The following is a 27267-nucleotide window of genomic DNA, read 5'->3' as shown; positions in this document are numbered from 1 at the left end:
ACAGTTTCCTCTGATTATCGTCGCGGATGGGAGGTGAAACATAAACTTAAAGAAGTCCAGAGGCTTCTCTTTCCAAGCTCCTTAGACTACGATGACCTGGATGACTGAGAACCTTCACAGACACGTCGCGTTGTGAAACATGAAGGGACCTCCTGCTGGAGTCGGGCGAGGGCGTGCGCATGCCCGCCGCATGGTGCTGGCGTCGTGAGCGCGCCTCGTGCTGCTGCTGCTGATGGAGCTTCACTGAGCACAGAGAGTGGCCGCCGTGTCGAGGAGGAGGATGAAGAGTGATGAACAGAGTGTCGACCCTACATGACTGATCGGATCGCTGCACGCGCGAGGCGACCGTCGGTGTCATCAATCGGCGCGCAGAGTCCAGCTGATGTGAGGCTGAGCGCGAGCCGCAGCGGGAGACAATCAGCTGAGCGGCACCTGGACGTTGTGACGGAGGAGCTGCAGGTAAAGGGTCAGGCCAGCAGGTAGGAGCTGTCACCCGCCTGCGCACACGGCCCCGGCTGGCTCCCCGCCGCTCCGCCAGACTCCATTCAAAAAATCGCTGTTTTTAGTCTGCATGTCTGCGGGCTGCAGCCGAGCTGCACGAGGCGGTGCCGCGAGTCCACCTAGCCTCTCTTTAACAAATCGGGTCACAGTTCAGAGGGCGGCGGCGGGAGGAAGGCTGGGCCGGGCTCGGAGGTGTGCTCTGCAGCTGTGCCAGGTTTTTCCGCAGAGACAGAAAAATCCTGAGTGAGGCTGATTTTAACACCGAAGCCGCTGCGATGATGAGATCTGACAGCAGTGTTGTTGTTGTGGCTGCGCGTCACACCCAGCGCCACGTGCTGCCGCCGCTGCTGCTCCTGCGCGCGATGTTACATATCGGTTTGTAATTATTTATTAATAATTATCTAATGAAAGGTTGGAGGGTTTTCCCAGTTTTCCTGCTCAGGATCATAAAACACTGACTTGACGGACAGACCCAGGGTATAGTGTTTGTGTGTGAGAGTGTGTGTGTGTGTGTCTGAATGTGTGTGTGTGTGTGTGTGTGTGTGTGTGTGTGTGTGTGTGTGTGTGTGTGTGTGTGTGTGTGGTATATGCATGTTTGTACATATATGTCGGGGTTCATCTCCTGTTTTCTCTTGAAACCAGTCCCTGTCTTAAACATACATTCTCGCGAGTAGGGGGCGACTTACCTGGTTTCAATGGAATAGAAGTCTATGAGAAAACTTCTCCACTTCCTACCTGATCTACGAGCCCAGCAAACACATTCTTGATGAGTTTATTGGCTGTATCACTAGCTTTAGGTCTTAATAAATAAAACATGATATTTGCTTTGTAAATTACAGCCCCTGAAAGGAGCTGGATGTGCTTTAAGCCATAAGGACATAAAGACAAAATCATGATAGGGCCTCGCTTTGAATATCTAAATTAAAATGTGACACACGCAAAAAACCTGAATTACTCCAAAAGTTATTTTAGTTAACCAAAACTAAATTAAAAAATAATTCTGAAGAAAATATCTTTAGTTTTATTATTTGTTACTTTGGTAAAATCTGTTATCTGCCATATATGTCTACAATACTGAGAGTCAGCTGCCATAACTCTGCAATAAATACAGTAATAATTCAAACAGAACTATATCATAAAATGTGCAAAATAAGAAAAAGTTATGAAAGCTTTAAAATAAATTTTTACGGAGTACAAACATTTGCATCTGAAATATAATGAAGTTGCAGCAGAAACCGTCCTAACACAGAAATACTTAGAAGTACATGAAAACTGCACCTCTGTAAAGTACTTTCTCCTTCATGCTCTCATCCAATGGCGTTACTAGTACTCTCTACAGTACTGCAGGTGGGCGGAGCCCCCACGGCTGTGATGGCGGTAGAACCATTATTTTGACCTCCTTCTTTCTTTTCCCTTATTTTTCCTCCCTCGGATGTGCTCCCTGTGCAGTCGCTTTGGGACACACACACACACACACACACACACACACACACACACACACACACACACACACACACACACACACACACACACAGACAGCTATTCTTGCTGTCCTGCCTTGTGTGAGGCTCAAAATGAGCCTTCGGGGAGCCACTGTAAGCAGGGCTGGTCCACATATAGACACAAATACTGGTTTGTCTGCCTGAACACAAATCTGTGCATCCTGAGGATGAACAAAAATGTCACCAAACTGAAGGAAAACCAAAGTCATGTCAGTTAGATGTCCTGATGTGTTCCTGGTTTGTTCAGAGTATAAATTAAAACCAAATAGACCAATCAGAGAGGAGGTAGATCCGTGCTGCAGATATTTTTTCCCAGACTCTTTATTAACGTTTATTACAAACAAGCAAAGAAACAGTGTCCTGCTTCAGTGTTGATGTAAAACTGAGATCAGAAGTCCAGCAATGAGTTCAGGAGCAGCTCGGTGACTTCATTCATCCGATGTGAGGAAAAAACTCAATGAGTGTTGAAGCAGATTAATTTAATCTGAGGAGATTTTCTCACATTAACTCAAGCGGCTCAGAAGTGGATTAGACTCCTCCTGAAGCTTAGGCACGAGCTGAAGCCCACAATGAAACAAAAACCAGAGTGAAGAAGAAAGCCTGACCTTAACACAACTGACATGCTGAGGCATGACCTGGAGAGCTCTGTTCAATTAACACATCCTAGAAATGTCGATAAACTGAAAGAAACAAATCAAAGTTTTCAGTAAACTCTAACAGAGGCTGTAGCTGCTAATGGAGCTTTATTCCTTTTAAAAAACTGTGTGTTTAGTCAGCTACAAGCTGCAACCTCCACATCAGAAACATGAACTGCAGTTCCTCGAGCAACACATGAGGCTAGCTCTAAAAGCAAATAACTCCCCATATACTGTATATAAAAGATGGACGTAGCCACCTTTGAATTACCATTAGTTCTGGAATCCGGATTTTGAAACCTCAGTGTTACTGGTTGAGATCATGTTGGTCTTTTAGGGCAGGAAGTTACCATATTTACACCACAGGGTGGAGTGAAGCTATTAGCTAAAACTAGTTAGCTTAATTAGCAAGCTGCGTCAACAAACTGTATGCGTACGATGCAGAGATAACCGTTAATTAGTTCTAATTAACCAAAAATGAAGCATAAATGCTTTGGATGAACTGTACCACACAGCAGGACACTATGTTTGTACAATAAATGCATTAAAACTGCAGTGAACAGGCTCCATGCAGCACCTCCAGCTAGCTGCAATATAGCTATGTGAACAGTGATTAGCCATGCTCCCTAGCTTAATTACACAGGTGTATGAGAGGTAAAGAAAAAAATTACACCTCTTAGAGTTGTTATAATGGGGGAAACTATTCAAATCACTGTACTGGGCCTTGATACTTTCTGCTGTTAGCACCACATAACAGGGACATGCATGTTAACATTACTGCATATACATCCAGCTCATGTAGGACTTCTAGCCTCAGCTAATGTGTAGACCTCGTCTCTGCTTCTGCCTTTAAGACACAAAATGTCAGTGAAACAAGCAAACAAACAGTAACGGAGACAACAAAGACAAAAACCGGCCTGCATGATCACGCAGCACTCCGCCCTGTTGTCCTGATTTTGTCATCACTACGGGCTCCGATGCTGAGGCATCAACATGTTGATTCCACTCACAGGCGGCGTGACAGTGGCTGTGTTCAGCTTTTACAGATGACATTAGATCACATTTTGAGTAATCAGTGGGGAAATCCTGGTGATTCCAGCTGGCTCACTACACGTTTACGAGTTTGCAGATTGACTGTGACACCGAGTAAGCGACTTTATCTTGTTTCGTGGATGGAAAAGCGTTGCAGCAGTGTAGTGTTGTGTAGAAGTGTTGGTAGCAGGCTGAGATGTGTGCAGGACGCTTATTTCTGAGAGCAGGATAATGGGAGCTGAGGGGGACAGACTTGTTGTTTTGCTGCAGGAGCAGATGGATGTTTGTGTGTATGTGTGTGTGGTAATCGTTGGTGTGTGTTTCCTGGAGTTTGAACTCTCTTCTTCTGCTGTTTGTCTGTTTCTGTGCTCGCTCCATAAAGCAAATTAAAACTGAGAGAGAGAGAGAGAGAGAGAGGAGGATTAGAGGATTTAACGTGCTGGTCAGAGCTGAACATTAAATCTGATGAATTCAGATTTTTCTCTCAGACTCACGGCCCATGTTTACTGTATTAATGAGGACCTTCAGGCTGCATGTGGAGCCGGTCCTGCAGAACACCAAGTCTGAGTCTGATCACTCTGACGGGCGTTTGCACCTGCACAGAGGTCGGTGTGTCCACGTTCGAGTCCGGTTAGGGTCAGCTGAACCAGCCTTCAGCTGTGTGCTTGTTTTAGGAGAGCCTTGAAGCTTCTGCTGGAGACAGTCAGCAGAAAGCAGGCAGCTCGAGGCTTCTGCGTTTGTTTTTCACCGACAAGAAGCTGTCAGAGCAAAGTGATGCAGAGACTTTGCAGCATAGAGCCATAGAATAAAATTTCACCCAATTCTTTCTTGCTTTTGTTTAGATCTTTTTCTTCTTTATATATTTTGCTTTTCCTCTTTCTTAATTTTTTTTGTGGCTTCTTTCAAACTTTCTTTTGCATGTTTGTTCCTGTTTCCTTGATTTTTCTATTTTTCTTCTTTTATTGATTTTTCTTTGTATACTTTGCTTTTTAATTTCTTTACACTTGTTTTTTTCTTTTTGTTTTGCTGTTTTGCTCCTTTTTTCACTTCTTTTCACTCTTTCTTTCCTACTCTCTCTCTGTTTTAGTAAAGCAGCTTATTCCGTTTCAGGCTCATGGCGGCATCGAGGGAGCCGAGGCACTCAGGCTCCTCTCTCTCTCTCTCTCCTCCTTCAGCTCCTCTTAGGGGATCCCCTGCCACTCCCGGCTCAGCGGCAAGTGTAATCCCTCCTGAGAGTCCTAAATCAGCCGCGGGCACCCCGCGCAGGTGGCTGGAGAGAGTTATACTTGTGGTTTTATTCTTTCAGTCATTACCCAAAGTTCATGAACATGGGTCAGTGTGGAACATGAGCTGACATGACTCGCCTAACCGAGCTTCCTTTACCTTCTCTTTATTTGACCTTTAACCTTTTTATCCTGTTTAAAGTTCCTTTTTGATGCTTTGCAGTCGTTTCTGTGTGAACTGATATGTTGCTCAGAGAGATTCAATAAGATGGCCTTAGTTTATTTAAACAGGAAGTGATGTCAGATCCTCTGCTTCCTGTCCTTCCAGATGTCACCAATTCACTCGGACACCACAGATGTTTCAGATGCATAAAGCATATAGTCATGTAGAAGAGTGGTCCCCAATCCCAGGCCAGTCAGTGAGTCGTTTGGTACCAGGCCGCGAGAGTTCAGGCTCGGGTGTGAAATTGATGGTTTTCAGGGTTTTTACCATCTTTACAGTTAACTCGGTTTCCCTGGGTCTTTTCCTGTGTGTTATGAATAAATCTCCTTTTTTTGGTGCCTGTACTGGTTTTATTTTGTTGTATTTATCCGCGACACCTTAAACGCCGGTCCATGAAAATATTGTCGGACATAAACTGGTCTGTGGCGCAAAAAAGGTTGGGGACCGCTAATGTAGAACATCTGCAAACATCTGGTTTGAGATTAAATGCTGTTTCGTTGATTACATTATTGATTATAATGCAAGGACACGCGGGGAGAAAGGAGCAAATGATGCAGAAGGTTACGGTGATAGGCGGGGATACGGAAACACTCATCAGCTGATCGAAGGTGCACGTAGTGTGAAAAGTGAAGGTCACGTGGAAGCGCATTGAACCTGCCTTCTTTCCAATGACCAGCAGGGGGCGACTTGTCTGGTTGTAAAAAGAAGTTTGATTGTATTGAAGTCCATGCAAAAAAGACCCTGCAGCTTCCCTGGTCTCTTTGAACTCAGTAAATTCTTTTGGTCTAGTTTATGGTCCAAGTCGCTTGTTTCAACTCTTATTTATTACGACACGAGGTTTGTGCTCTAAATTATGGTCCTCATTAATCCCAAGAAAGACAATAAGGTTTGGTATGCTTTAGGGTCAGCCGCAATGAGAGTGCAGCATTAATCACGTCCACAGTAAAAGCTGAGAAAAATTTTCAGCTTGAAGTTTTGAAGTCATGACTGTGCCTGTGTTTGTTTCTTATATTCAGTTTGTGCAGAGTGAATGTGTGCTGCAGAGTGAATGTGTGCTGCAGAGTGATGGGTAACAAGTAAACTGCTCTGAATGCGATCAGGACTTCACAAACCAGAAGTCCTTGGCTGTTACTGAGCGATCTGCAGGTGTGATGGTATTCATCTCTTTGCTGTTGCTCCTTCTTCTATCCCCAGCTCACGCCTTCATCGCTGTCAGCCGCAGGCAGCAGTGAAGAACATTTCTCAGGCTTCATGTTTGTATCTGTGGCTGTTTTCCGTTTTCCTCTCTCACGTGCAGAATCTCTTGTCTTGTCTCAAGCATGGTCAGAGTAGAGGTTCTTCCTGTGTGTGGATCTGTCTTACCTGCACTGTTCTCACATGGGCAAATATCAGATGTGTTAAAGGCAGTTTAATATGTGATCATATGTCAGGTAGTCTCTAGAAGAGGTCAGGGCTGCAGTGCATGTGTGAGCCAAGAGGGGCAAGAGTTAGACCCCGTGTTTGCCCAGAAAGGTGCAGGTTTCAGTGAAGCACTCGCTTTACTACGCTGTCATTTCAACGCGTCCCCCAATTATTAATTTTAGTTGTTTCCATGTGTTTATTTTAGATTAGCATGTAGCATGTGTGAGCCAGACGGGAAGCAGAAGTTTGTCCTCCATGCTGTCCTGAAAGATGCAATAAAGCTAATTCAAACTGGATGAGCGTGTTGACAGATGGAGAGAAGAGCAGCGCCTCTTCTCCTCACTAGCCCAATTAGATTTAGCTAAACTTTGCCTTCACCAGTATCTTTAAGTTTCTGGCAGGCAACGTCTTCTACTACTACACCCACTCATGAGGACATCACCGTCATTTATCCTTAAACCCTGCCGATGTTCCAGGTGTCAAAATACCAATAAGACCCAGTGACAGTGCTGACAGACTCCACACTCAAGTCCTGTTAGGATCAGCAGAGCTCAGCCTTTCCCAAAGCTTCAGCAAGATTTAAAGAGCCTTCAAGCTTCAAGGAAACACCGTGGTGAGTCTGGTTCTCCCGGGAGCAGATGATGCAGGTTTAAAATCAAAATATTTTGGGTCAAAATGAACAGAAAGTTAATTCAGGAAGATTCAGGGCAGCAGTGCATGTGTGAGAGCAGCTTGGAGGGGCAGGAGTTTGTCCCTGAGTTTGTCAGCTTCAGCACCGAGCCCACGCGCGCTCCGGCAGTTCAATAAATGTTATTCAAACCGGATGACAGTGCTGTCAGATGGAGAGAAAAGCAGCGGCACTGAGACGGCTCTGCTGGCTTCAGTTCAACACGAAGATGTCTCAGATTTTATTGGATTTGTTTTATAGATCCGAGTCTTTTCTCGCTGACGGGAAGCAGCGTTTGGTGCAGGAATGTTTTTTTGGGAAAACAGACGCTGGATGGGATGATTTCATCCCGACAGAAACCGTCTCCTCCGTGTTTCCTTTGTCTCTCCTGTTGAACTGATCGGAGAATTGTGTGTGCACGGCGCTCTAGTTAACGCCGTCGTGTCCCTGCCTGTATCAGCATTAAAGCCATGTGATGATCTCAGAGAGCGAGGAGGTTTGGATGCTGCTCGGCTTTGTGAAGGACGCGTCCCGCAGCTCAGCCCGGCCCTCACAGAGACACAACAACACACGCGCCCTCCAGAGAATACACACATGTAGTATTGATGAAGCTGGTGCCTCTGTGCCTTTGAGCCAAACACACACTGATTCACACACTCAGCACCTGTGTGTGTGTTTCTTACAGTGCGTGTGTTTGTGTGTGTGTGTCGAGGATGAATGTAGGTCACGCTGCTGATTCTCTGCACAGCAACAATGCACAAAATCCCAACTCTGAATACTCGCAGTGGATTGGTTGAGAGATCCAGCCAGGCAGCCAATAACCTTTCAACCCCCAGGCACTGTCTGTGTGTGTGTGTTTCTGTGTGTGTGTGTGTGTGTGTGTGGATAAATTTCAGTTTAAAAACCGTGGTAGTGAGGACACCTCTGCCTGACGGGGTCAGACCTTTTTAAAGACTCTTTTCAGATTCAGAGTTAGTGTCCTGGTTTTATCCGCTGAACGATACAGCGTGGCGTTCAGGTGATGTCGCAGTGACATCGCACATACAGCAGCTCAGAGGGCGGAGCCACGGATTGACACAGAAGACCATTTACAACTCCCCGAGACCCCTGCTGTGACACACGTCCAATCAGAGAGCTCAGCCTCTGTCTCTGTGCTGCTGCTGGTGAGGTTACAGGTTGACCTGAAAGTAACACAATCACAGGTCCTGGATCAGTTTTTCAGTTTCTTGGGTCAAACGTGCTCGGAGGACGGCCTCAGATACTTTTTCTTTATCGTCACAAGTTATATATCTCTTCAGTTCAAGCTCTGTAGCAAAAAAAAGAAACAGATTTTATGTCATGAGACGTCAAGTGTGTTTTTTTATCCATTTCTCAGCAAATTGTTTGAGTCTCCTAGAAAACCCGAACATATTTGGTGAAGTTTGGTTTTAGTCATTGCTAACTTGTCTCGCTTGTACAACTCATCACTGCTTCAGTTTACTGAATTCTCAGAACACAATAAAGCAGTGTATGCACAGCGTCAATGTCACCCTGCCGTGACTGCCTGATGCTGACCGAGGCCGGGTGGGCTGTTGGCAGGCTGCGTGTCCCAGCTGTTCCTGCAGACTTGCATGGACCAGGAGCACCACCTCTGATCTGATTACTCGTGGTGCAAATCTGACTCGACAGAGATGAAATGCTCCAAGCTGTATTTGTGCCATTCTTGCAGCAGCACCCCGCCCTGTGGCCCTGTCAGAAGGACGGTGCAGGCGTTCGTAGATCAGAAGCATATTAAATCTCTTCCTTGGCCAGTGTGAACGCCTGGGACTCTCCCGGTCAGCATGTTCATTCCAGCAATTCCTCAACTACAGATCTGGACAGTTACATTTTTTCATTGCATACTTCATATTTAGCATCCTCTTTATACACATATTATAGTGTTGGTCTATAAAATCCAAGCTAAGCTAATTAAATCTGCAGCATGCTGGTCCGGTGGTTAGCGCTAGCACCTCACACCACGAAGGTCCTGAGTTCGAATCCAGGCTGGACTTTTTTTGCATGCAGCTTCTTTTCTGTGAACTCTGGCGTCCTCCTGGAGTTCAAAGACGTACATGGCGTTACGTTCATTTGTGCTTCTAAATTGAACATTGGCGTGAACAGCGACCTGTCTGCGGGATGTACCCGGCTTCTCAATCTATGATAGCTGTGATAGGCTTATCTCTGCTGTAACATTGGACATTTTAACCTGGGACCCTAAGACAACTTATTTGGTTTTGGAGTCTGCCTCAAGCGGCCAAAGGCGGAACTGCAGTTTTTGGTACTCGGGCATTAGCTACTAAAGGGGGGCTAGATGGGTCCAAATCAATTACTCCAAATATCTATACTATTGATACCAACGCTGGTATTGATATTGGATTGATAGTAGTGAGATATGATCGATATTTTGTTTCTATCCTTGAAGTTCAGATGTAGCCACTGAATTGTGTTAAATAAATATAAATAAAATAAAATATACCTCAAACATACACTATGAAAAATGGAATTTGGAGAAAATTAGTTTTATAAAATCACACTTTTATCTATTCTGATATCAGAGCAGATTCATCTGAAGAAACAAAAACAACACACACACACACTGAAGTACACTGGTCTGCTGTTTTATCTGCAGTTTCATATCTCATCTAAACATCAGCTGTTTGAAGTTCTCTCTCTCTCCCTCTGGGTCAGAGTCTCTCGCCCGCTCTTATTTTCTACCCCCGGCGGTGTCAGACACAACAAAACAGAGACCCTCGTGGGGAAAAAAGATGAGGGTCGCGTCCTGTCACCAGTGTGCAGTGTGTGTGCATTTCCAGCAGGGGGCAGCGGCTGCATCGCCTCGCCCTCTCTGACCCCAGTTAGTGCAGGGAGCCTCAGGTGTGTTATGGGAAATGTAGTACTATGATGACCTGACCTTCACAGACAGAAATGTAGCGCTCAAAGCAAATGAGGTCCATCTGCTTCATGCAGGAGACACTAAAGCTGTGCAAAGAGTTTATAAATAAAAATGCTTTTAAATACCAAAAACCACAGAGTGACACTGATTACAGCATTTCTACAGTTAGTGTGAGGTCACGGCTCCTCCTTCCCACAGCATCTGCATGTGTGCCCTCTGTACCCTCTGTGTGAATCCAGTTTCTCATCCACGTTCTGTATTTAGACGCTCAAAGTATTTGAAATCTCCGCAGTGAAGCCGGTGTTTATCTCTCTCTGTCTCTGTGTTTAATGAATACTCTCTCTGCTCCTGAATTAGAAGCCGGCTCTCAGCAGCTGCCCTGATTGGTCGGTGCCAAATTCCACTGTGTTGATTCTCCAATGGACCAACTTAACCACAGCTCCCCATAAACCACCTTTATCCAACAGTGTCATCTGACTTTTCCTGTTAGAAACATGCTCAGTTCAACTTTGACAGACCGTCGAAAAGCAATAATACAATTCAGTGTAACGCTTAAGATTCTTCTACAGGAAGCAAAAAGTTGCTTACTTGTTTTTATCTCATCATTAACAGCAATAAAAAGCATCAGGTTAGAGTGGCAGGGGTGTTAAAATTGGGGAGGGAAAAAATAATTTTGTGGTTAAAGTCAAGAAAAATCAGTAGAAAACCGTCTAATGTCAGTCAGTGGTGTTCTTCACTCTCAGTGGTAGTTGCTCAAGTTGCTGACCTGAAAGTTAAGATGTTTACCTCAAGTCCCGCCCACTTTGTGTTGTTATTTCACCAACAGTTGCTTAAAGTGGCCAAATATTGTTTACTTTCTCACTGCCATGTTGCTCCGAATCACCTCCATTGTGCTAGTTAGTCAACATCAGCTAGCTTAGCTCTGTCAGCCACACTATAAACAGAGTTTACTAAGAGTGTGGCTAAACTATCTCTGACTGTTTGGCTCAACAAAGCAACATGTGATTTCCCAGCAGGGGTGAAGGGGATTGGCCACCTCTGGTCCACATGAGCCTAGATCTGCTAAATTATTTTGATCCCTGGGGGGACTAAAGATGTACCCCCAGTCCTGGTTTTTAGAGCTGCTTGAAACAGTCTACAGAGCAAAGAACAGTTAAGGGCCCCTTTATACCCACCGAGTGGTGAACAGCACCTTACGACAAAGGTTATTCCAAAGTGACGCCATATTCACTGAAATAAGAGACTTAGAGCTTTTTATTGTCATTGTCATTATTTGTATCTTAATTGCCCCTTGGGGATAAATAAAGTGTCTCTGATTCTGATTGTGCAGTTTCTTGCACAGCAAATTTGGGTAAAAACTCGAGGAAAAAAGGGGGTTCCCATACCGGGAGTCAAACCCGGGCCGCCTGGGTGAAAACCAGGAATCCTAACCGCTAGACCATATGGGACAAGCTGCAGTTTGTGCAACAATACTTGCCAACACTTATTTGTTGTGTGAGATATTTTCTAAGCGGTGACACCTAACATCCAGGAGAATCTAACGGCAAACGAGATGATACTGGGAAATCATCTGATTTGTCATTAAGCCACTAAGCACCAGTGTTTCAGTGTGAAAACTACTGTCAACCAAACAAAAGAGAAATTGACTCACTTCGAGAATCAGTAGACTTACAAAAGATCCTGGACATACTTGTGCTGCGTGACTTGCCTGATTGGTGACATCGAATTCCCTCCAAAGGTGAGATCTACAGCTTCGTCTTGTTGGGCTGACAGAGAGGAGCAGACGCACTCCTGTATGAACGAATGAATCCTAAATAAGCAAATGAAAAGTCCAAATAATCTATTAATAAGGTGCCGATTTACAAGCACAAATCCAGCCAGTTCATTTCAATAATCACCAATAATCTACCACAAGCAGCTCAGATTTGTTAGTTAAAAAACAAAAAGGCCTGATGAAGGAGCAAGAAACTAAAATAACATAATATAAACATGTTTTCTCTCTGAAAGCTTCAATCAATGGGAGGTAGCTGAAGGAGAACCAGTTTCTTCTGTTAGAAGTGCTAACCATTCTGATATTAAAAGGCACTGTGGGTTTTTCATAAAGGTTTCCTGATTAAAAGCAAGTCTGCCATAAAAACCTGAAATCTGTGTTTAACAGCTGACCCGAGACTTTTTACTGCAGGACTCTGAACGAGTTAGCGTGTTATTAATACAACTCCACGTGTGTAAATGTAGCTCTGGTTTTCTTTTTCTTTTTCTCCTGCATGCTGTGGGCAACACACGAGGAGAGCTGACACAGATTCAGACGTCATTTTAACAGGTTTAAGTCATGCTAATTGCTGCATTTGGACAGACATGTCAATATGTTATGTAACAGACCAGTGCTAGAGCAGATTTATGATGTTGCAGAGCCCTGTGTGCATGTGTGTGTGTGTGCGCACTGCTAAGTAGAGACTCTGCAGTTCTCATTATGGACCGATCTCTGTGAATCACCCTGTAAACATCAAACTTGCTGTGAGTAATAAGTAATAAGTATTCATGGCACATGTGCAGTTACTGGGGAACTAATTGTTTATTAAAACCTAACAAAAGTCATTTCACAAAGATGGCTGTTAATCTGTTTCTTAAGATTTTGCTGTTTTTTAGCAGCTGTTAAACTTGTTAGTGAACGTTAAAGCATCAACTGCTGGCCTGAAACAGCTGAAGCATGTTTTTCCAATCAGTGTTAACTCTAACTCTGCACCACCGTCCTTCACTTTTAGATTTCAGCCTGCTGTAGAATCACGTTTGATCATTTGATAAAGCCTTTGACATGTTTCATGTTTTTTTAATCAGGCAGCTTGAGTGAGATTAAAACCTTCGGGAACAATGAACAGAAAAACAGCAGAAGAACACAATAACCAGAGAGGTCATAAAAAACAGATGCAAATATCATTAAAATCATTTAATTAATCTCCTTGAACTCCAGGGGGAGTGCAGATCTGCAGTTTGAGGGCGGTAAAAATAAAAGGAGCTGCTTTTCTTCACTTGTGCCGCTGATGCCTTTGCCAAACAAGGAATAGCACACCCACATGTGAGACAAGACGCTGGTGTATGAATGCAGGAAGCAGCGATATCCTCCATCTGTGTGGTGGGTTGTTGTCCCTGATGCTTAAAAGCTGTCAGGTCATTCGATTCAGTACATTTTCCTTCTTCTGTATTTGCCCCATTCATGGAAATATCTCTTCAAAGTCTGATTGCTCCTGATGATATAGAGGTTTTATGCTAAAATCAGGGTTTTCTTATTAATCAACCAGATTGTAAAGTATCAACTAACAGGTGGCTTCAAAGCAGGACTGCAGAACAAACACACAGTAGCAATGTGTGTCTTTTATATTTTCTGTGATCCAGGAAGATTAATGTAAAAAGAAATCATGCCTTGTATGCAGGGCCGGCCCGTGGCATAGGCCGTATAGGCAAATGCTAAGGGCGCCGTCCATCAGGGGGCGCCACGCCAGTGCCACAAATGTTGAAAAAAAAAAAAAGTTGGTACTATTATTTCTAAATACAAAAAATAATCCCACGTTAATTAAAATGCAAAGTAAAGCTTATTTAATAGAAATATTATTTGTTACAACATTACACTACACTGCTGATGTAGGGGGGCGCCACCTAAAATCTTGCCTAGGGCGCCAGATTGGTTAGGGCCGTTTCTGCTTGTATGGATGTTATGAAGGCAAAAATTATCCATAGACGGCAAAATATTTTTGCAGTAGGATCTAAACTACAGGACTGACTCACTTTTGAGGTCAGCCTCAAGTGGCCGTTACAGGAACTGCAGTTTTTGGCACTTGCAGCTTTACCTTAAGTTATTTGAATTATCTGATAGAGTCTGCTTGCTTTTAATGTGAAGTAAATATCTTTTACATCATTTACTAGCTTGATTTCTTGGCTGGGTGTGAGTTGCTGCACAGACTTGCTGATTCATGGCTTCAGATCTTCTCAGTCTGACAGACAGATTGAAAGTACAGCATCACCTCTCAGCTTTGATGGCTGCTCTTGATGTCATGTTTTACAGTTTAAATACTGGGCAGTACTTCAGTCAGCGACCCTTGTTTGTGGCTGTGCTCATAAATACTTTAACCAGTGTAACCAGTAAGCACAGTAGAGCCAGTTTGTGTGGCTTCTGGGCTGTTTATGTATGAATAATGAGAGTGTGCTGAGGCACCGGCTCCAGACAGGCGCTTGGTGGGAAAAATGGGAAAATCTGTGTATGAGAGAAAAGCCGACCTGCAGGAAGTCTGTAAGTACACATCAGGAGGTTTTTATTTCCCAGAATTCCCTGCTTCTGTCCTGCTGAGCTGGAGAATGTGAGAACAGACAGTTACAGGAGGAGTCTCAGTGTTTGTCTGTCTGAGTGTGAGAATGCCAGTGATTTATGTGTTTGTGTGTGCCTTTTGTTCTGCTAATGTTGGTGGGGGTGGGCACAGCGCTATCAAAACAGCTGGAAGCAAAGAAACAGTTTTCTGATGAGCATCAGCTCTTTGTCCTCTTAATTCATTTATTTTAATTCAATAAAAAAGTCTCACACATGTCCAGCAATCAATACACAAAATAGGATTTCATCACATGAAGAAATTGTAGAAAAATGTAAAAATAAAGTAACAATTTGACAAAGAAGTTCAAATTTTATTTATTTACTTTTTTAAATAAAATAAATCTTTTTTATTTGTCATCATCACAGCTTTTTTTTAGGATCTTCACACTTGTAGTTATTTAATTTTTTATGTAATTTTTTTTATTTTTTTATGTAATTAAAGTTAAGTTTTATGTAATTCAATTTTTTCACCATAATTTTTCAACGTTTATAATATAAAGTATCAATGAAAATGACATAAATTTTCATATTACTTTTATTTTTAATGAAAGATTTTTTTTTTGTCATGAGCGTTTTTCATGAATAAACCTGAATATAGAAAAGATTAATAAAAAATAAACTGTCCAAATGTCAGTAATAGATTTTATATTTTATGTTGATTAAGTTTTTATTGACACATCTGTTAATTTCTGATGTTTCTGTGTTTCTGGGGCAGAAATCGATCTTTGAGTTTTGGCAGATCTCACAATCTCAAAATACAGTCCTCCAGCTTCCCGTCTTTAATGAAAATAGACCCACATTAGAATCAGAAAACCTTCATGAGGCAGAAAAGAAACCTTCAATCTGCTGCACTTCATCAGGATGTTGCCACTTTCAAAATAAGAGCAGCAGGACAGAGTCAGGAACAGCAGGAGAAAAAATGGAGCTCGTATGAGAATAAAATAAATGTAACGTGAACAAATGTTTTTATTTCTTTTTATTTATATCATTTATTTTGTCTAAAGATAACAGACAACTTAACAAACAACCAACTTTAACTTGTATCTTTAGGCACTTACTGGCGGTCTGACAGGTATAAAATTATATTTTTGTAACAACAAGGTGACTCCAAACAGCTATTAGCTGAAAACTTTGCAGTGTCCTCAAAAGATTTCAAATCGTCGGCAGTGTGTACAGAGGAGGTCAGCAGAAAATTACATTCAGAGTTTGATCCACCGTGCAATACCATTTGGAAAGCATCTGAATAGCAACAGCTCCATTTTTCAGCATGCGAGTGATCCGAGACACATCGACAATCAGTCATGGATTGGCCTCACCAGAGCTCAGACATCAACACTACTGAAGCAGTGTGGAGTCATCTGGACACCAGAACAACAGGCAGACAACATCCAGAGAAGAGCTTTGAATGTCCTTCAAGAAGCCCGGGGAAATAGTTCTTAAAACTACTTAAAGAAAATACAGGAAAGCTGCGTATGAGAGTTCAAGAATAAAGGAATAAATAAATAAATTAAAAAATGCCACATACTTGCTTCAAACTCAGTAGAATTGTACAAACCCTGTTTTAGCTTTACACTGTGCTTTAGTTTATGTTTGGTTATGTTTCAGTAAATCCCCGGGTCTCATTTCAGTAAGATTTTAAGATCCTCCATCATCTCTGCTAAACTTTAAAACACTCATTTGAAAGCTTAAGATTAGTATCATCAGTAAAACTGATCAACCACCCCAGGCAACAAGGTTTGCACCTGGTGGCGACCGAATTTTTATCTGCCGTTAAATGTGTTAAAACCTTTCTGACAAAACTGGTCACCATTCTTACCATGAGATAAACCAGTGCCCGAAACATCTGAGTCCACATGGAGTCATATTCATGCTGTGTATGAAATTTAAGCGTATTTGTTGTTGATCAGGATTCCCAGAGGGATCCAAACACCCTTCCAATCAAAAGTAGGGTTAAGCTTCAGGATACCTGTCTGCCAGACTGACTCTAGTGGGAGTGGGAGGTATGTTTCATTCAGAACATGCCAATGTAACTGGGAGATGTTTCCCCTGTTCCAGACACCTTAAGTAAGTGTGGTGTTAGCAGGGTTCAGAATTTGGGGTCACCATGTGTGTCATGTAGCCTTCAAATAGTTCCCGTGCTTAGCATACAGCTGGAATGAGTGCTTATGACATATAGACTTGTTTTTAAATTCTTACCTTTTAAAAATACATCTCAAACTTCTGTGCTGCCATAAGGCGCTGCTGCTAGCGTACGTTGGACTTTTATCCGGTCTTAAGTCTGACGTAATTAGCCGCCCAAACTCCGCTTCAGGTCCCAAACGAACACTGCGGCGTCACTGAGAGTTAAAAACTGCCTAAATTTTTTCATCTTTAATAAAATGATCAGTGTGGCTGCTCTACCAGGGGTAACTGTTTAACATCCAGGCATCCATGAAAACAGAATTTATGAAGTTTAACTGAGTTTGAAGTTAGCAGGGAGTTAGCTCGCTAGTTTCCATCTAAAGAGGATATATCACGTTCTCACTGAAAAATTAAAACGTACAGCTCTGCTGTCACTTCCGACATAAATGAAGACAGAAAACTAAAAAGCAGTGACGTTTATAGGGTTAGTGAATTTAGAGTAGCTGGTATATAATGATGTCCTAGCTACACAGCTATGGTTTGCATAATATAAACACATTAGCACAGTGAAGCTGGAGGATGGATGCTAACTTTTTTCCACTTGATAAAAGTTAACGTGAGGGTTCCCGATGGTTACGGACAAATGCGATCGCATTTGTAAATGGACGCAGTTCATGACGTACGCAGTTCATACGTCATCGCTTAATCGAATTCCCGCGGAGATGTGAAACGACTTCCTTTGTCGTTTTATTTTGACACGGCAGAGCGGAAGTGGAGGGGTGGTGACAGCGGAGAGCTTGTTGGTGGGACTCAGCTGAGAGTCAGAGAGAGCGAGTCAGAGCTCAGAGACGCTGAGAGGAGAAAAGCGGAGTTTAACTGGCAAACGGGCGGGTTGATCCGCGGGACTGAAGCTGTTTTAATTCCCTTTTCTCGGCTCCTGTTGCGGATGTGCCCGTCCTGAGGACAGCTGGAGCTGGACCACACCTGGTCTGCAAACAGGATGGTTCAGACTCGCAGGTATTTACAGCCTTTTCACCGCTGCTGGTTCGCCTCTGGCCTTACCTTCGTTACTTTCCTGGATGGACTTTCGTGCAGTTAAATAAGTTATGAAGTAAATAACTGATAAAGATGAAGGTCCCGGTATTATAAGAACTTTAACGCCAGAACAAAAGTAGGAAAATCAGAGAATAAAAAAATGGAAAAAGTTAAATGAAAATAAATGTCTGCACTTTCTTTAGAGAAGGTGCTGACTCCCTTTAAACGTCTCAGAACAGCTAATAGATCTCAATAAATTAGCAGATTAATTATTCAGTTGATGCTGAGATTTAGACAAAATATAGAATACTGATTATCTAAACCCGACATTTAATTAAAAATTGTGCAAGGAGAACATAAAAAATGTTCTTAAGGAAAAACTGTTCCTTTTCAATCTGATGACGTTTCACACAGCTGGGACAGGAGCAACAGAAGACTGGAGTAAGATTAAAAAAATCTATTTACTTTTTTTTTTTTAGATAATTAGGTAACATTGGTAAAAAGAGAAGAGTGTCTATTGTGTGGTTTATATGTTCACCTAACAGGCGAAAGCTCCCCAGTTTGATCCCAGGAGGAGACACCAGTCTCTTGAGGGTCACACTGGGAAGGAAGTCTGCTGGGTATAAAACGAAACACAGAGTAAGGTGAGGTCCTTCATTAGAACATGTGTAATGAAGCTACATGAAGGAAACATTTCATAAACTTTGGGGGTTTTATTATCTACTGTTCATGACATTGTTAAAAAACTTCATTGCTGACAGAGACGAAGCTGAAAACCTTTGCTGTGATCTTCAAGCAGCATTACAGACACACACGATTCTGAAGTGGAAATCAATGCTCGTGCTCAGGAACAAGCCATAAACGATCTGAAGAAACGCCGCTGCCTTCTTTTCATTAACGATGGACGGAGGCAAAGTGAACGCTGTCGCGCTGCCCCATCAAAAACCTGCTGGAAGCAGCTCATCCGACTTGTTATCGGCACAAAGTTCAAAGCCGGCATCCACAAGGATGCAGGTATCACCACATCTGTGAGGGCAACATTGACGCTGAACAATATGTGCAGCTTTTTCAATCTTTTTTTTTTTTTAGAGAAGGTGTTGCTTTTTTCAGTAACTCAAAAACCAAACCGCATTCTGCACACGAATAAGGGAAACTGTCCGGCTGCTAAACCGGCCTGCCTGCAGTCCGGACCTGTACCAGCTGGAGGATTATGAAACAAAAAACTGCAACAAAGGAGACCTGAAGTAGAAGAATGGGAGGCATGCAGCGAGCAGTGTCAAAAGGGAGAGGTGATGAATCACAGCGGGGAACTTGTTCCGACTTTACTGGAGCTTGTTCCTGGCACCGAATTAGAAATGGGCAGATTTTTATTTGAAAGTAAAAACGTCCAAGTTTAAACGTTTCCTGTGTCACCTTTATGCAGTAAGAATTGGGCTTTAAAGAGTTTCAAATGAGTGTGTTCTCTTTATTTAGTGGACGTCTGTGGCTGTGACATGGTGTGGAACAAACCTGTGGTCCTTCTGGACTCTCCGTCAGGAGTCAGCTGTATGCAGGTGAACGTGTGGCGGATGTCTGAATTTTAAGCCGGTCCGTGACTGAGCTGTACTCAGACTGCTGGTGACTTTTAGAGGAGAGTTGATGGTTGATGTGTAGGTGGGGTGGACAGAATAGCAGGAACAGACTCGTGTGAACCCGCTGCTGCTGCGAGGACACGATCGGTGAACTCTGGGCAGTGTGATTTATATGTTCGCCGTGTTTCTCTGATTTCCTGCCTGAGTTTGGTGAGATGAATGTAAATGCAGCCGAAGCCGTGGTCACGCAGCACCGATCCGGTACTGGACCGGAGAGGGTCTGAGACGTGGTTCAGTTCCTACTGAGAGTGTTCGTGATAATAGGATTAGTGCTGCTGTGATCTCCTGGTTTAGTGTGAGGGCAGAGAAAGGACACACACGCACAGAGCATCCATCTCTCTCTGCTGAATATTTAAATCCTGTATTTGCATCTCTTTGTCTGCAGCTGCAGCCTTTCATCACCAACTCTCCCCGTGTGTGTGTGTGTGTGTGTGTGTGTGTGTGTGTGTGTGTGTGTTCAGTATGAAGTGCTGAGCCTCTTCTGTGCATTTGATGTGTTAATCTCTCATCTTTAAATGTTCGATTTGTTGTTGACTTGTTGGGCTCATGAGCTCCTCTCTGTTTACATCATGTTGCTGTTAGCGGCGAACGTCAGATCCTGATTGGCCCGACGTGTTTCTTCTGGTTCTGGTCTTGCTCTGTGGGCGAGTAAAACTCCACAGTTGTGAGTCTGAGCAGAATCTGGAGGACGAATCCTGGAGCACGTCCAGCATGCTCAGGATATCTTTGCCTTATCTGGCTTCACTTAACCTAAGATCAGCAGTCAGCAATCACATGAAGGCTGTTATCAGCTGGATGTGTCAGCTCAGGGTTTTCAGTCTAACTATCAGCATCTTGTCACAATCACAGGAACAGGTCTGCTGGCAGCGTTTCACAAACAAAGATCAAACTGAAGTATTGGAAAAATATGAATCGGCAGCATGTGAGAGGTGGTTAGTTAAGCTGTAGTTCATTTAATGCTAGAAACAGTAATCAGGTACACTGCTCCTTCATTAATACAAGGGAAGAAATGGCTTCAAGTACAGATGTGTAGCCTGTTGCTTGAATAAAGGTTATTATGGTTATTCAGCTGCAGCCTTGTTGGTTTTAAACGGTCTGAGAGCAAGTGAAGAATTTTACCTGCAAGATGAACAAATACAAGGTTTAGGTATCCTGTTTTAAGGAAATATGGCAATTATTAGGCTTATAAAACAATGAAATATACTTGGAGTCTTCTGGGTCGTGGTGGGGGAGGTGGGGGGTCACGAGTGAAGGAATAATTTGCTTCTGTGAATCTCTTTTTTTATTGGTTGTCATTCAGGAAAGACAAAAACCTTTGATCCTCTTACTCCCTGAGCATGGAAGTCTCCAGGATTTTTTTCCAGAGGACTGATTGGCTGGTAGTTTTACGCACGTTATCTCGAGTTCTCAGCTCAGTTAGGTCTGCAGCATAATTTCCAATAATTCAACTAAAGTTTTATTTATAGAAGACCCCAACAATCAGACAACCTCTATGAGCAAGCACTTGGCAACAGTAGGAAGGAAAAACTCCCTTTCAACAGGAAGAAACCTGTGACAGAACCAGGCTCAGGGAGGGGCGGGGACATCTGCCACGACCAGCTGAGGGAGGAAGACGGGACGAAATGACAATGATGCGCGCTGATAAGAAGTGAACCAACCATCTATTTTCTTAACCACTTGACCAGTTCACGGTTGCAGAGGTGCTGGAGTGTGTCCCAGCTGTCATTGGACGAAAGGCAGAGCACGTCCTGGACAGAGTGCCAGTCTGATGCACGGCTAAGAAGTGACCCACCTTTGTAACGTTGAAGGCGCAGGTTAAACCTGAGGTTCAGTCCTCACGGTGCAGACCTCTCGGCCCAGACGCATTGAACTGTAGAGATTCATGACTAAAAGTGCACAAAGGCAGAAACCTGTGCATTTTCTGTTTGACTTATAAAGCTTCACGTGTGCTTGGTCCTCTTTTTGTGAATTCCAATCATTTTGGAGTGTTGTGCATGTTCACGAGCATCATTCATGTTTTCACATTTAGCTGTGAATGAATGTCATGTTAGGTCAGCAGCAAAGAAGAAGCACAATATAAAGGCGAGACATTCAGGAAAAATGAGTTTTGGGTAATCTCAGATCTGATGCCACAAGCGGATGAAAAACTACCGAAGGCACAAAATAAATGGAGGCAGCAGCTGTTAAAGCGCCACGACTGAAACAAAAGAGACGACGAAGTGTGAATCTATCAAATTAAATCCGTTTAATTACAGTTATTAAATCATTTACAGAAGAAGGTAAGGGTTTAAAAGAAGAGCTGCATCGTTTTTAGTCTTCAGTGCTGAAAATTGGATGTAGCTGTAGTTCTTGTTCTGGATTTCTGAACTTTTAACACAAAAAGCCGTGTTTGTGTGTCGTCTGTGTGCACGCATCCTTCGTATATCCGACCCCTGGACTGTGACGTGGGCGAGCGGCGAGGCTCTGAAAGCGTTTGCTCCTCGCAGTGATGATGGAGGCTGTGCTGGTTCAGAGAGATCAGGGCAGGCACTCAGACTGGAAACAGATTGGCCTCAGCGGGCTGTTATCAGATCAGCTGTTCAGGCCTGCAACACCTGAGAGGGGGGAGGGGAGGTGAGAGTGACACCCCAACCCTCCCCCAAAACACACACACAGACAACAAGGTCAAAGACCAGGCTGTGAGTGTGTGAGAGTAGAAAAACAGATGTGAAGCAAACCTCCGGTGACGAGATGCAACAAAACACCAAAGGACGCCGACGGTAAAGAGCACATGTCGCCCTCGCAGCACAAACCACCTGTCTCGGAGACTTCACCTCATCACAGCAGCGCATCGCGGCGTGAGGAGATGGACGAGCTGAAGCCAATCAATCGAGCCGCTGATGGATGAAGGGAGGAGCTGCAGGTCTGGACTCGACCCGGCAGGACTCAGGAATGTAAGAGGCGGAGGAGGGTGGAGGAGGACAGAGAGGAGGGGGAGACCATTTGACAGAGCATTTGGTGTCAGAAAACCCCGTCAGTAAGCTCTGGCTCATCTCCACACTTATTTGTTTTTCCTTGAGGGAAAAACTCCTTGATTAACGTTAAAGTCCAGATCCAGTGTTTCCCACAGATGTCGATCAGTGCTGCATCTGTGCTTTTATAAAAGTCCCCTCATGCAAATAAATACCCGAGCAGTGAAAGCCGTGTTCGAACTCCATGGTTTCGGTGAGATCGGTGTAGTTCGTGCAGCAGATGATTTCATATGTCATGAAAATTGCTCACAAGTGGATACAGGTACCAAAATTGGTGCACACACCCGTTTTTTCACAATAGCTGCCAGCTCGGGCAGGAAAATGTCACGTACAGCTGCTCTTTTTCCCTTTTCAATGATCTTAGTGTCAGATTGAACATTTTTCTTTTTTTTCTGTAGTAGTAGAGGCTGTAATTTTGTTTCTCCTCCGTCTCCTGGTGGACTCCTGGCACTCGTCCCTGCATGCCTGACTCACCAATGGCTCCAAGAAGCAGTCTGAAAATACTGAAATAACTTCAGCGTCCGTACACGGTCGACAAATGAAGCTTTACTGCAAATTAGTTCTTGTTTTATTGTCCTCCTGGGCAGCTGGGTCAGTAGATGTGTTTTACTGGTCACAACAAAAGCCAGTTTAACGTTTTATGAACATCTTGCATCATCCACCCTGACCTCCTCCCTACACTGACTCTTTGCTCTACAGGAAGCTTTCCAAAGAAACAGGACGTCAAACCATCTGCTGCAATCTTCCTTACACAGTTTCAACATCTGTGTGAAGAAGACGGTGATAATGCTATAAGCTCCGCCTCTCTGATCCTCGCCATTTCTACACAAACTTGAATTTTATCCTCCGCTGCTGGATACTGTGGCGTGAATCACACCAGTGTTACCAACCATTTCAGCTGTTCCCAGTCAGTCCTTCCCATCCCCCCCAATTTCCCCCTTTTTTTTCATCACTCATTTCCTTCTTCCTGTTTCCTGTTGGGCTCCACTTCCTGTTCTCAGGGCTGTGCTGTCGGAGGACATCTCGTTCTCCTCCAGTTGGAGGATAAAAGTGCGCAGAGGTTTCAGACTCCTTGTTGTTTTGTGATTAAGTAACACTTGTTGTTTTCTTCGTGTCTGCTTTCCTCTGTTGGGCTGGAACATTTCCAGGATGGGAAGTGACGTCGTGCTGTGGTTTTATAAGATTTTCTGTAGTATTGAATCCCTGTTAGGAGGCAAACGGACAGGAGATGATCAAATCTGAACAGATCTAAAGCTAGAAAAACTACCTTTTGCTCTGGTTTTGATTGCCTTGTTATAACAGATGCTCAAACAGGGAGGTAGATGTTGCATGAGAGAGGCTGTATGTGCACAACGCAGTCCTGTAAACACTACAGAAAGACATCTGCAGTGTGGATTCTCAGAGATCCATGAACCTATTTGTGCTTTTTACTAAATATTGTTAGGTTTGCTGTTCAGGTTCCTCGAGGAAACGTTTGCAAGCTCCGGACGTGCAGTCTGCCACTGACAGCATTTAAAATGTAAAACCTCTTTATTCTTACAAAGAGGCTTGCATGGTGTGTTTTTATCCTCTGTGGGCTTTTGAACTAATTAGGTTTAAACGCAGTGACGCTGTCATCAGTCAGTGTTGCACATGTGGTTGGATTAGAAAAAACTGTTGATGAATGTTGACTAAAACCAGAGGAACAGCTGGAGACGGTTAAAGTTTACATGTAAAAATGTTACAAAAGCTCAGAGCCCGTTTCCATCGCGCTGTGACTTTGCTGCTGTCTGATGATGCAGATGTTTCTCAGTTTCACTCCTCCAACCAGCAGGAAGAGATCAAACACCTGCTTCCAGCCAATCACAAGGCAGGATACTACTTAAGCTCTCACTCTCTCTTTTTTAAAATTTGGATTTTCAAAGGTCCAGATAATATTTCTCCAGACAGACACGCAGAGGTCACACGAGCTTCAAACATCTGTCGCCTGACCACGCTGTCACTGTAAATGGGCTTCGTGTGTTTTGGTCTTTCTCTGTTTTGGCTACAGACTGACAGATAAACCTTTGTGTGTGTCTTTTGTCTGAGGCATGTCAGTACTCGCCGTTCTCTCCACATTTTTCCTTTAAACCCAGTAAATCTGGAGCCAGCTCTCTCTGTCTGCAGCTCCAGCACACAAACCTGCGCGTTTAATCACGAAGCTCCACGAGAAAATACTTCATTGTTTCAGATCCATTTAAATCGTATCTCTGCTCATATTGTGCGTTTAAACCCGAGGATCTTCAAGGCTTTGCCTTTTCCAAACTATTAAAGCCTCTGAGTCATCCTTAGTGGCTGACATACTTAATTATCACCATGAACTCAAAGTATTTGTAGGTTTTCTTTGTAAAAACTCTCGCGAAAGCACCAAATGTGATTGTCTCATTCTCTAATGAATGCAACATCCTCTCCTGTTTGCTTGGTAAAAATGCAGAGACCGGCTACTTTAGGGCACGTTGAGCTTTTAAAGAATAAAACTGTATGAAGCATTTATGTAACGTGTGAACTTTGTCTTTATTTTGCAGTCAAACAGAAAATGGGTTTAAGGTTTTACCTGCACTCGGTCAGCTTTCTTTGCATGTAAAACAAATCTGCAATTAAAATGTGAATCCAAACGTTTTGTTGGTGTTTGGGTCGAATCAGGTGGGCGAGATTGATGCTTCTCTGTTGGCCGCTGAAGGCTTGGAAGCATCTACAAATAAGCCACAACATCAGATTTGTGAGAACCAGGTCAGGATATTCTCCACAGTGTCCCTGTGGGTGCAACACACTGGCACACCTACCTGCTAATTGGTGCTAATAAAGACGTTTGTATCACAGAGCAAGCAGTGTTATTTGATCCTCCATTAAAAACGCAGCACAAAAACATTGGGGAGGTCCAGTTCAGTGACTGCAGTTAGCTGAGGTGAGACCCTGCAGACACCGAGCTGCTACATCTGCTTCACCCGTATGCAGGTGGATCAGTTATTAAAAATCCCCCCTGTACAGCTGTCCACAGACACCAAACCTTTCTTCCTACCAGCCAATAAACGTGCTTTTTAATGCTGAGAAGTTGCACATTTTAATGAGAGTCTATGGTGAGCTACTGGCTTTTGCAGCCACCAACATGTGGCCAAACAACTGCAAGGTTTGATGCTGCTTGAGTGTAACAGCTCACTTAATGCACAGATGCAAACATATAGAGTCATATGGAGTATACATAAATTGGCCAAATCAAGCGTGCAGAGCTACCTGCCGTGGCGAGCGCTGTGAATAAAGGAGCAGCTGAAAGTGCACCTACATGTTTCACTATTTAAACATTTGTTTGTGCTGTAGTTTGCTAATGAGACCTCGTCCTCCAGAGTTGGTGATTTTCTTTCTTTCTTTCTTTTGGTCTTTATTGGACAGGACAGATATAGAGGAGAGTAGACAGGAAAGAGAAAGAGAGGGCAAGAGGAAATGTGTCTCAGGAAATGGTCCAGGATGGAATCAGACCCAGGCAGGGTCGCCTGCTCAGCCAGAGCCACTCCAAGTATTTCTTAGAAAGGTTTTTTTTTTTCTACCTTTATTTTTTATTGGTAATTTCTTGTGTAAATGTATTTGTTAAGGTTCTAAGTTCAAGCTAACTGCACGTAGTTTTTACATTTTAAAATGTTTACTTTGATAGTATTTGTGACTTTTTGAGAGAAAATCTGTTGTTTTGAACTTTAGCTTATAATCTTTTATTGACTTCCTGATTGGTCCTCACTCTACCACCTTTTTCTTCTTGTGCTTTTGTTCTCCTAGGTCAGGAGCGCTGAAGACTGTTTGCCTCCCTCTTCAGGCCCATTTTGGAACTGCAGCTTCACCATCAGCTAACAGCTAACCGAGCAGTGAGACGCCTAGTTAGTGAAGCAGTGCTGTGGTTTGTGTTCTGACTGTTGGATGGCCACAGGAGTGAACTACTGGAACTCTTATGAACCCAGTCGCAAGGTGAGAAAGTCCCGAAGGTTCTGATTGGCTAATTGGTCAAAACATGGCGCTGACATCACACGAGCAGCAGGGTTTGTCAGTGTCATCAGGACTGCAGGAAGTCTGTGCTAGCTTGCAGTACTAACCTTTATTTGTGATGACAACGTGTTGCAGGTGAGAGAGAGTGTGTGGGGAGGTGAACAGGAGTCGAGTAGTGAGGAAGGAGGAGGTGGAGAGGGCATATGGGACACACAAGCCATGGAGGTCAAAGGTCAACTCATCTCAGCACCTGGTGAGAATAAACGCTGACATGTGGTGATGCTACACTCTCGAGTGTGTCTGTTAGCTGTCTCTTACGTGTGTGTGTTGCTTGCATGTTGCAGACCCTCTCACCTGCCCAGACAGGAAGCAGAGAGAGCGAATGGTGGAGCTACAGGAGAGGAGGCGGAGTCTCCAGGCGCTGCTTAGCAGCCGATTGGCTGAGCTGAGACGCATCTGTCTGCAGGAAGCTGTAAGTGATGTCATAAAAAGAGATGACAATATGACTAAGACACTGACAGTGCATTCCCACCTAAACCAAAGTCTTCTTAGCTCTGCAGCTAACTAGTCTTCTTCACTCTCCAACTAATCCTTTTATCCCTCTCTGCAACTAGTCCTCTCCACGTGGTCTTCAGATGTTTTTATCTGGTGCTTGAACCTCTGCAGATGCTCTTTTTATGTCTCTAACTAGTCTTCTCTATCCAGTCCCCAACCTCTGATTACTTCAGCCGACTCTACCTTAGTTTATACTTTAACAGTGACTAAAGTAACTGCCAGATAGCTGTAAGTTGGGTTTTCCTGTGTTTTCCTGGGTCAGGAGCTGACGGGTGCAGTGCCCAGTGATTTCCCCCTGGAGGCAGGGGAGAAGCCCCCCTGTGTTCGTAGGAGAGGTGGAACGTCCCGCCAGGGAAACAGGAAGTGTCGAGTAGAGGTGAGGAGCTGAGGAGTGATTTGACTCTAAATAATTTCAACAGTGGTGGAGAATTTTACTGTCCCCCTCTGTGTGTGTTGTTTTGTTGTTGATGGAACA

General features: G+C 43.7%; 1 protein-coding gene and 1 non-coding gene across 4 annotated transcripts in view; one reads left to right on the top strand and one right to left on the bottom strand.

Annotated features, from left to right (window-relative positions):
- The first annotated feature begins 212 nt into the window (after window positions 1-212).
- ccdc120a (coiled-coil domain containing 120a) overlaps window positions 213-27267 on the top strand; it is a 33426-nt gene continuing 6371 nt past the window's right edge. Inside the window, exons 1-5 of one of the 3 annotated variants that reach the window (XM_085444357.1) lie at window positions 213-459; window positions 26034-26219; window positions 26373-26490; window positions 26582-26709; window positions 27055-27168. In XM_085444357.1, coding sequence (XP_085300483.1) covers window positions 26172-26219; window positions 26373-26490; window positions 26582-26709; window positions 27055-27168 — 408 coding nt within the window. In that variant the 5' untranslated portion in view covers window positions 213-459; window positions 26034-26171. Of the gene's footprint in view, window positions 480-17388; window positions 17591-26033; window positions 26220-26372; window positions 26491-26581; window positions 26710-27054; window positions 27169-27267 lie in introns of those variants that run through there. The other 2 variants (XM_085444358.1, XM_085444359.1) reach the window with 2 other exon arrangements.
- Window positions 11472-11543, bottom strand: trnae-uuc (transfer RNA glutamic acid (anticodon UUC)). The gene has a single exon. It is a non-coding gene; the product is annotated as a tRNA-Glu (tRNA).

The sequence above is a fragment of the Copadichromis virginalis genome, linkage group LG20 (assembly GCF_057382275.1).
Source record: "Copadichromis virginalis isolate Kocher_CV1m ecotype Utaka linkage group LG20, C_Virginalis_male_GT1.1, whole genome shotgun sequence".
Lineage (NCBI taxonomy): Eukaryota > Metazoa > Chordata > Actinopteri > Cichliformes > Cichlidae > Copadichromis > Copadichromis virginalis.
This window is presented reverse-complemented; position numbering and strand designations above follow the sequence as displayed.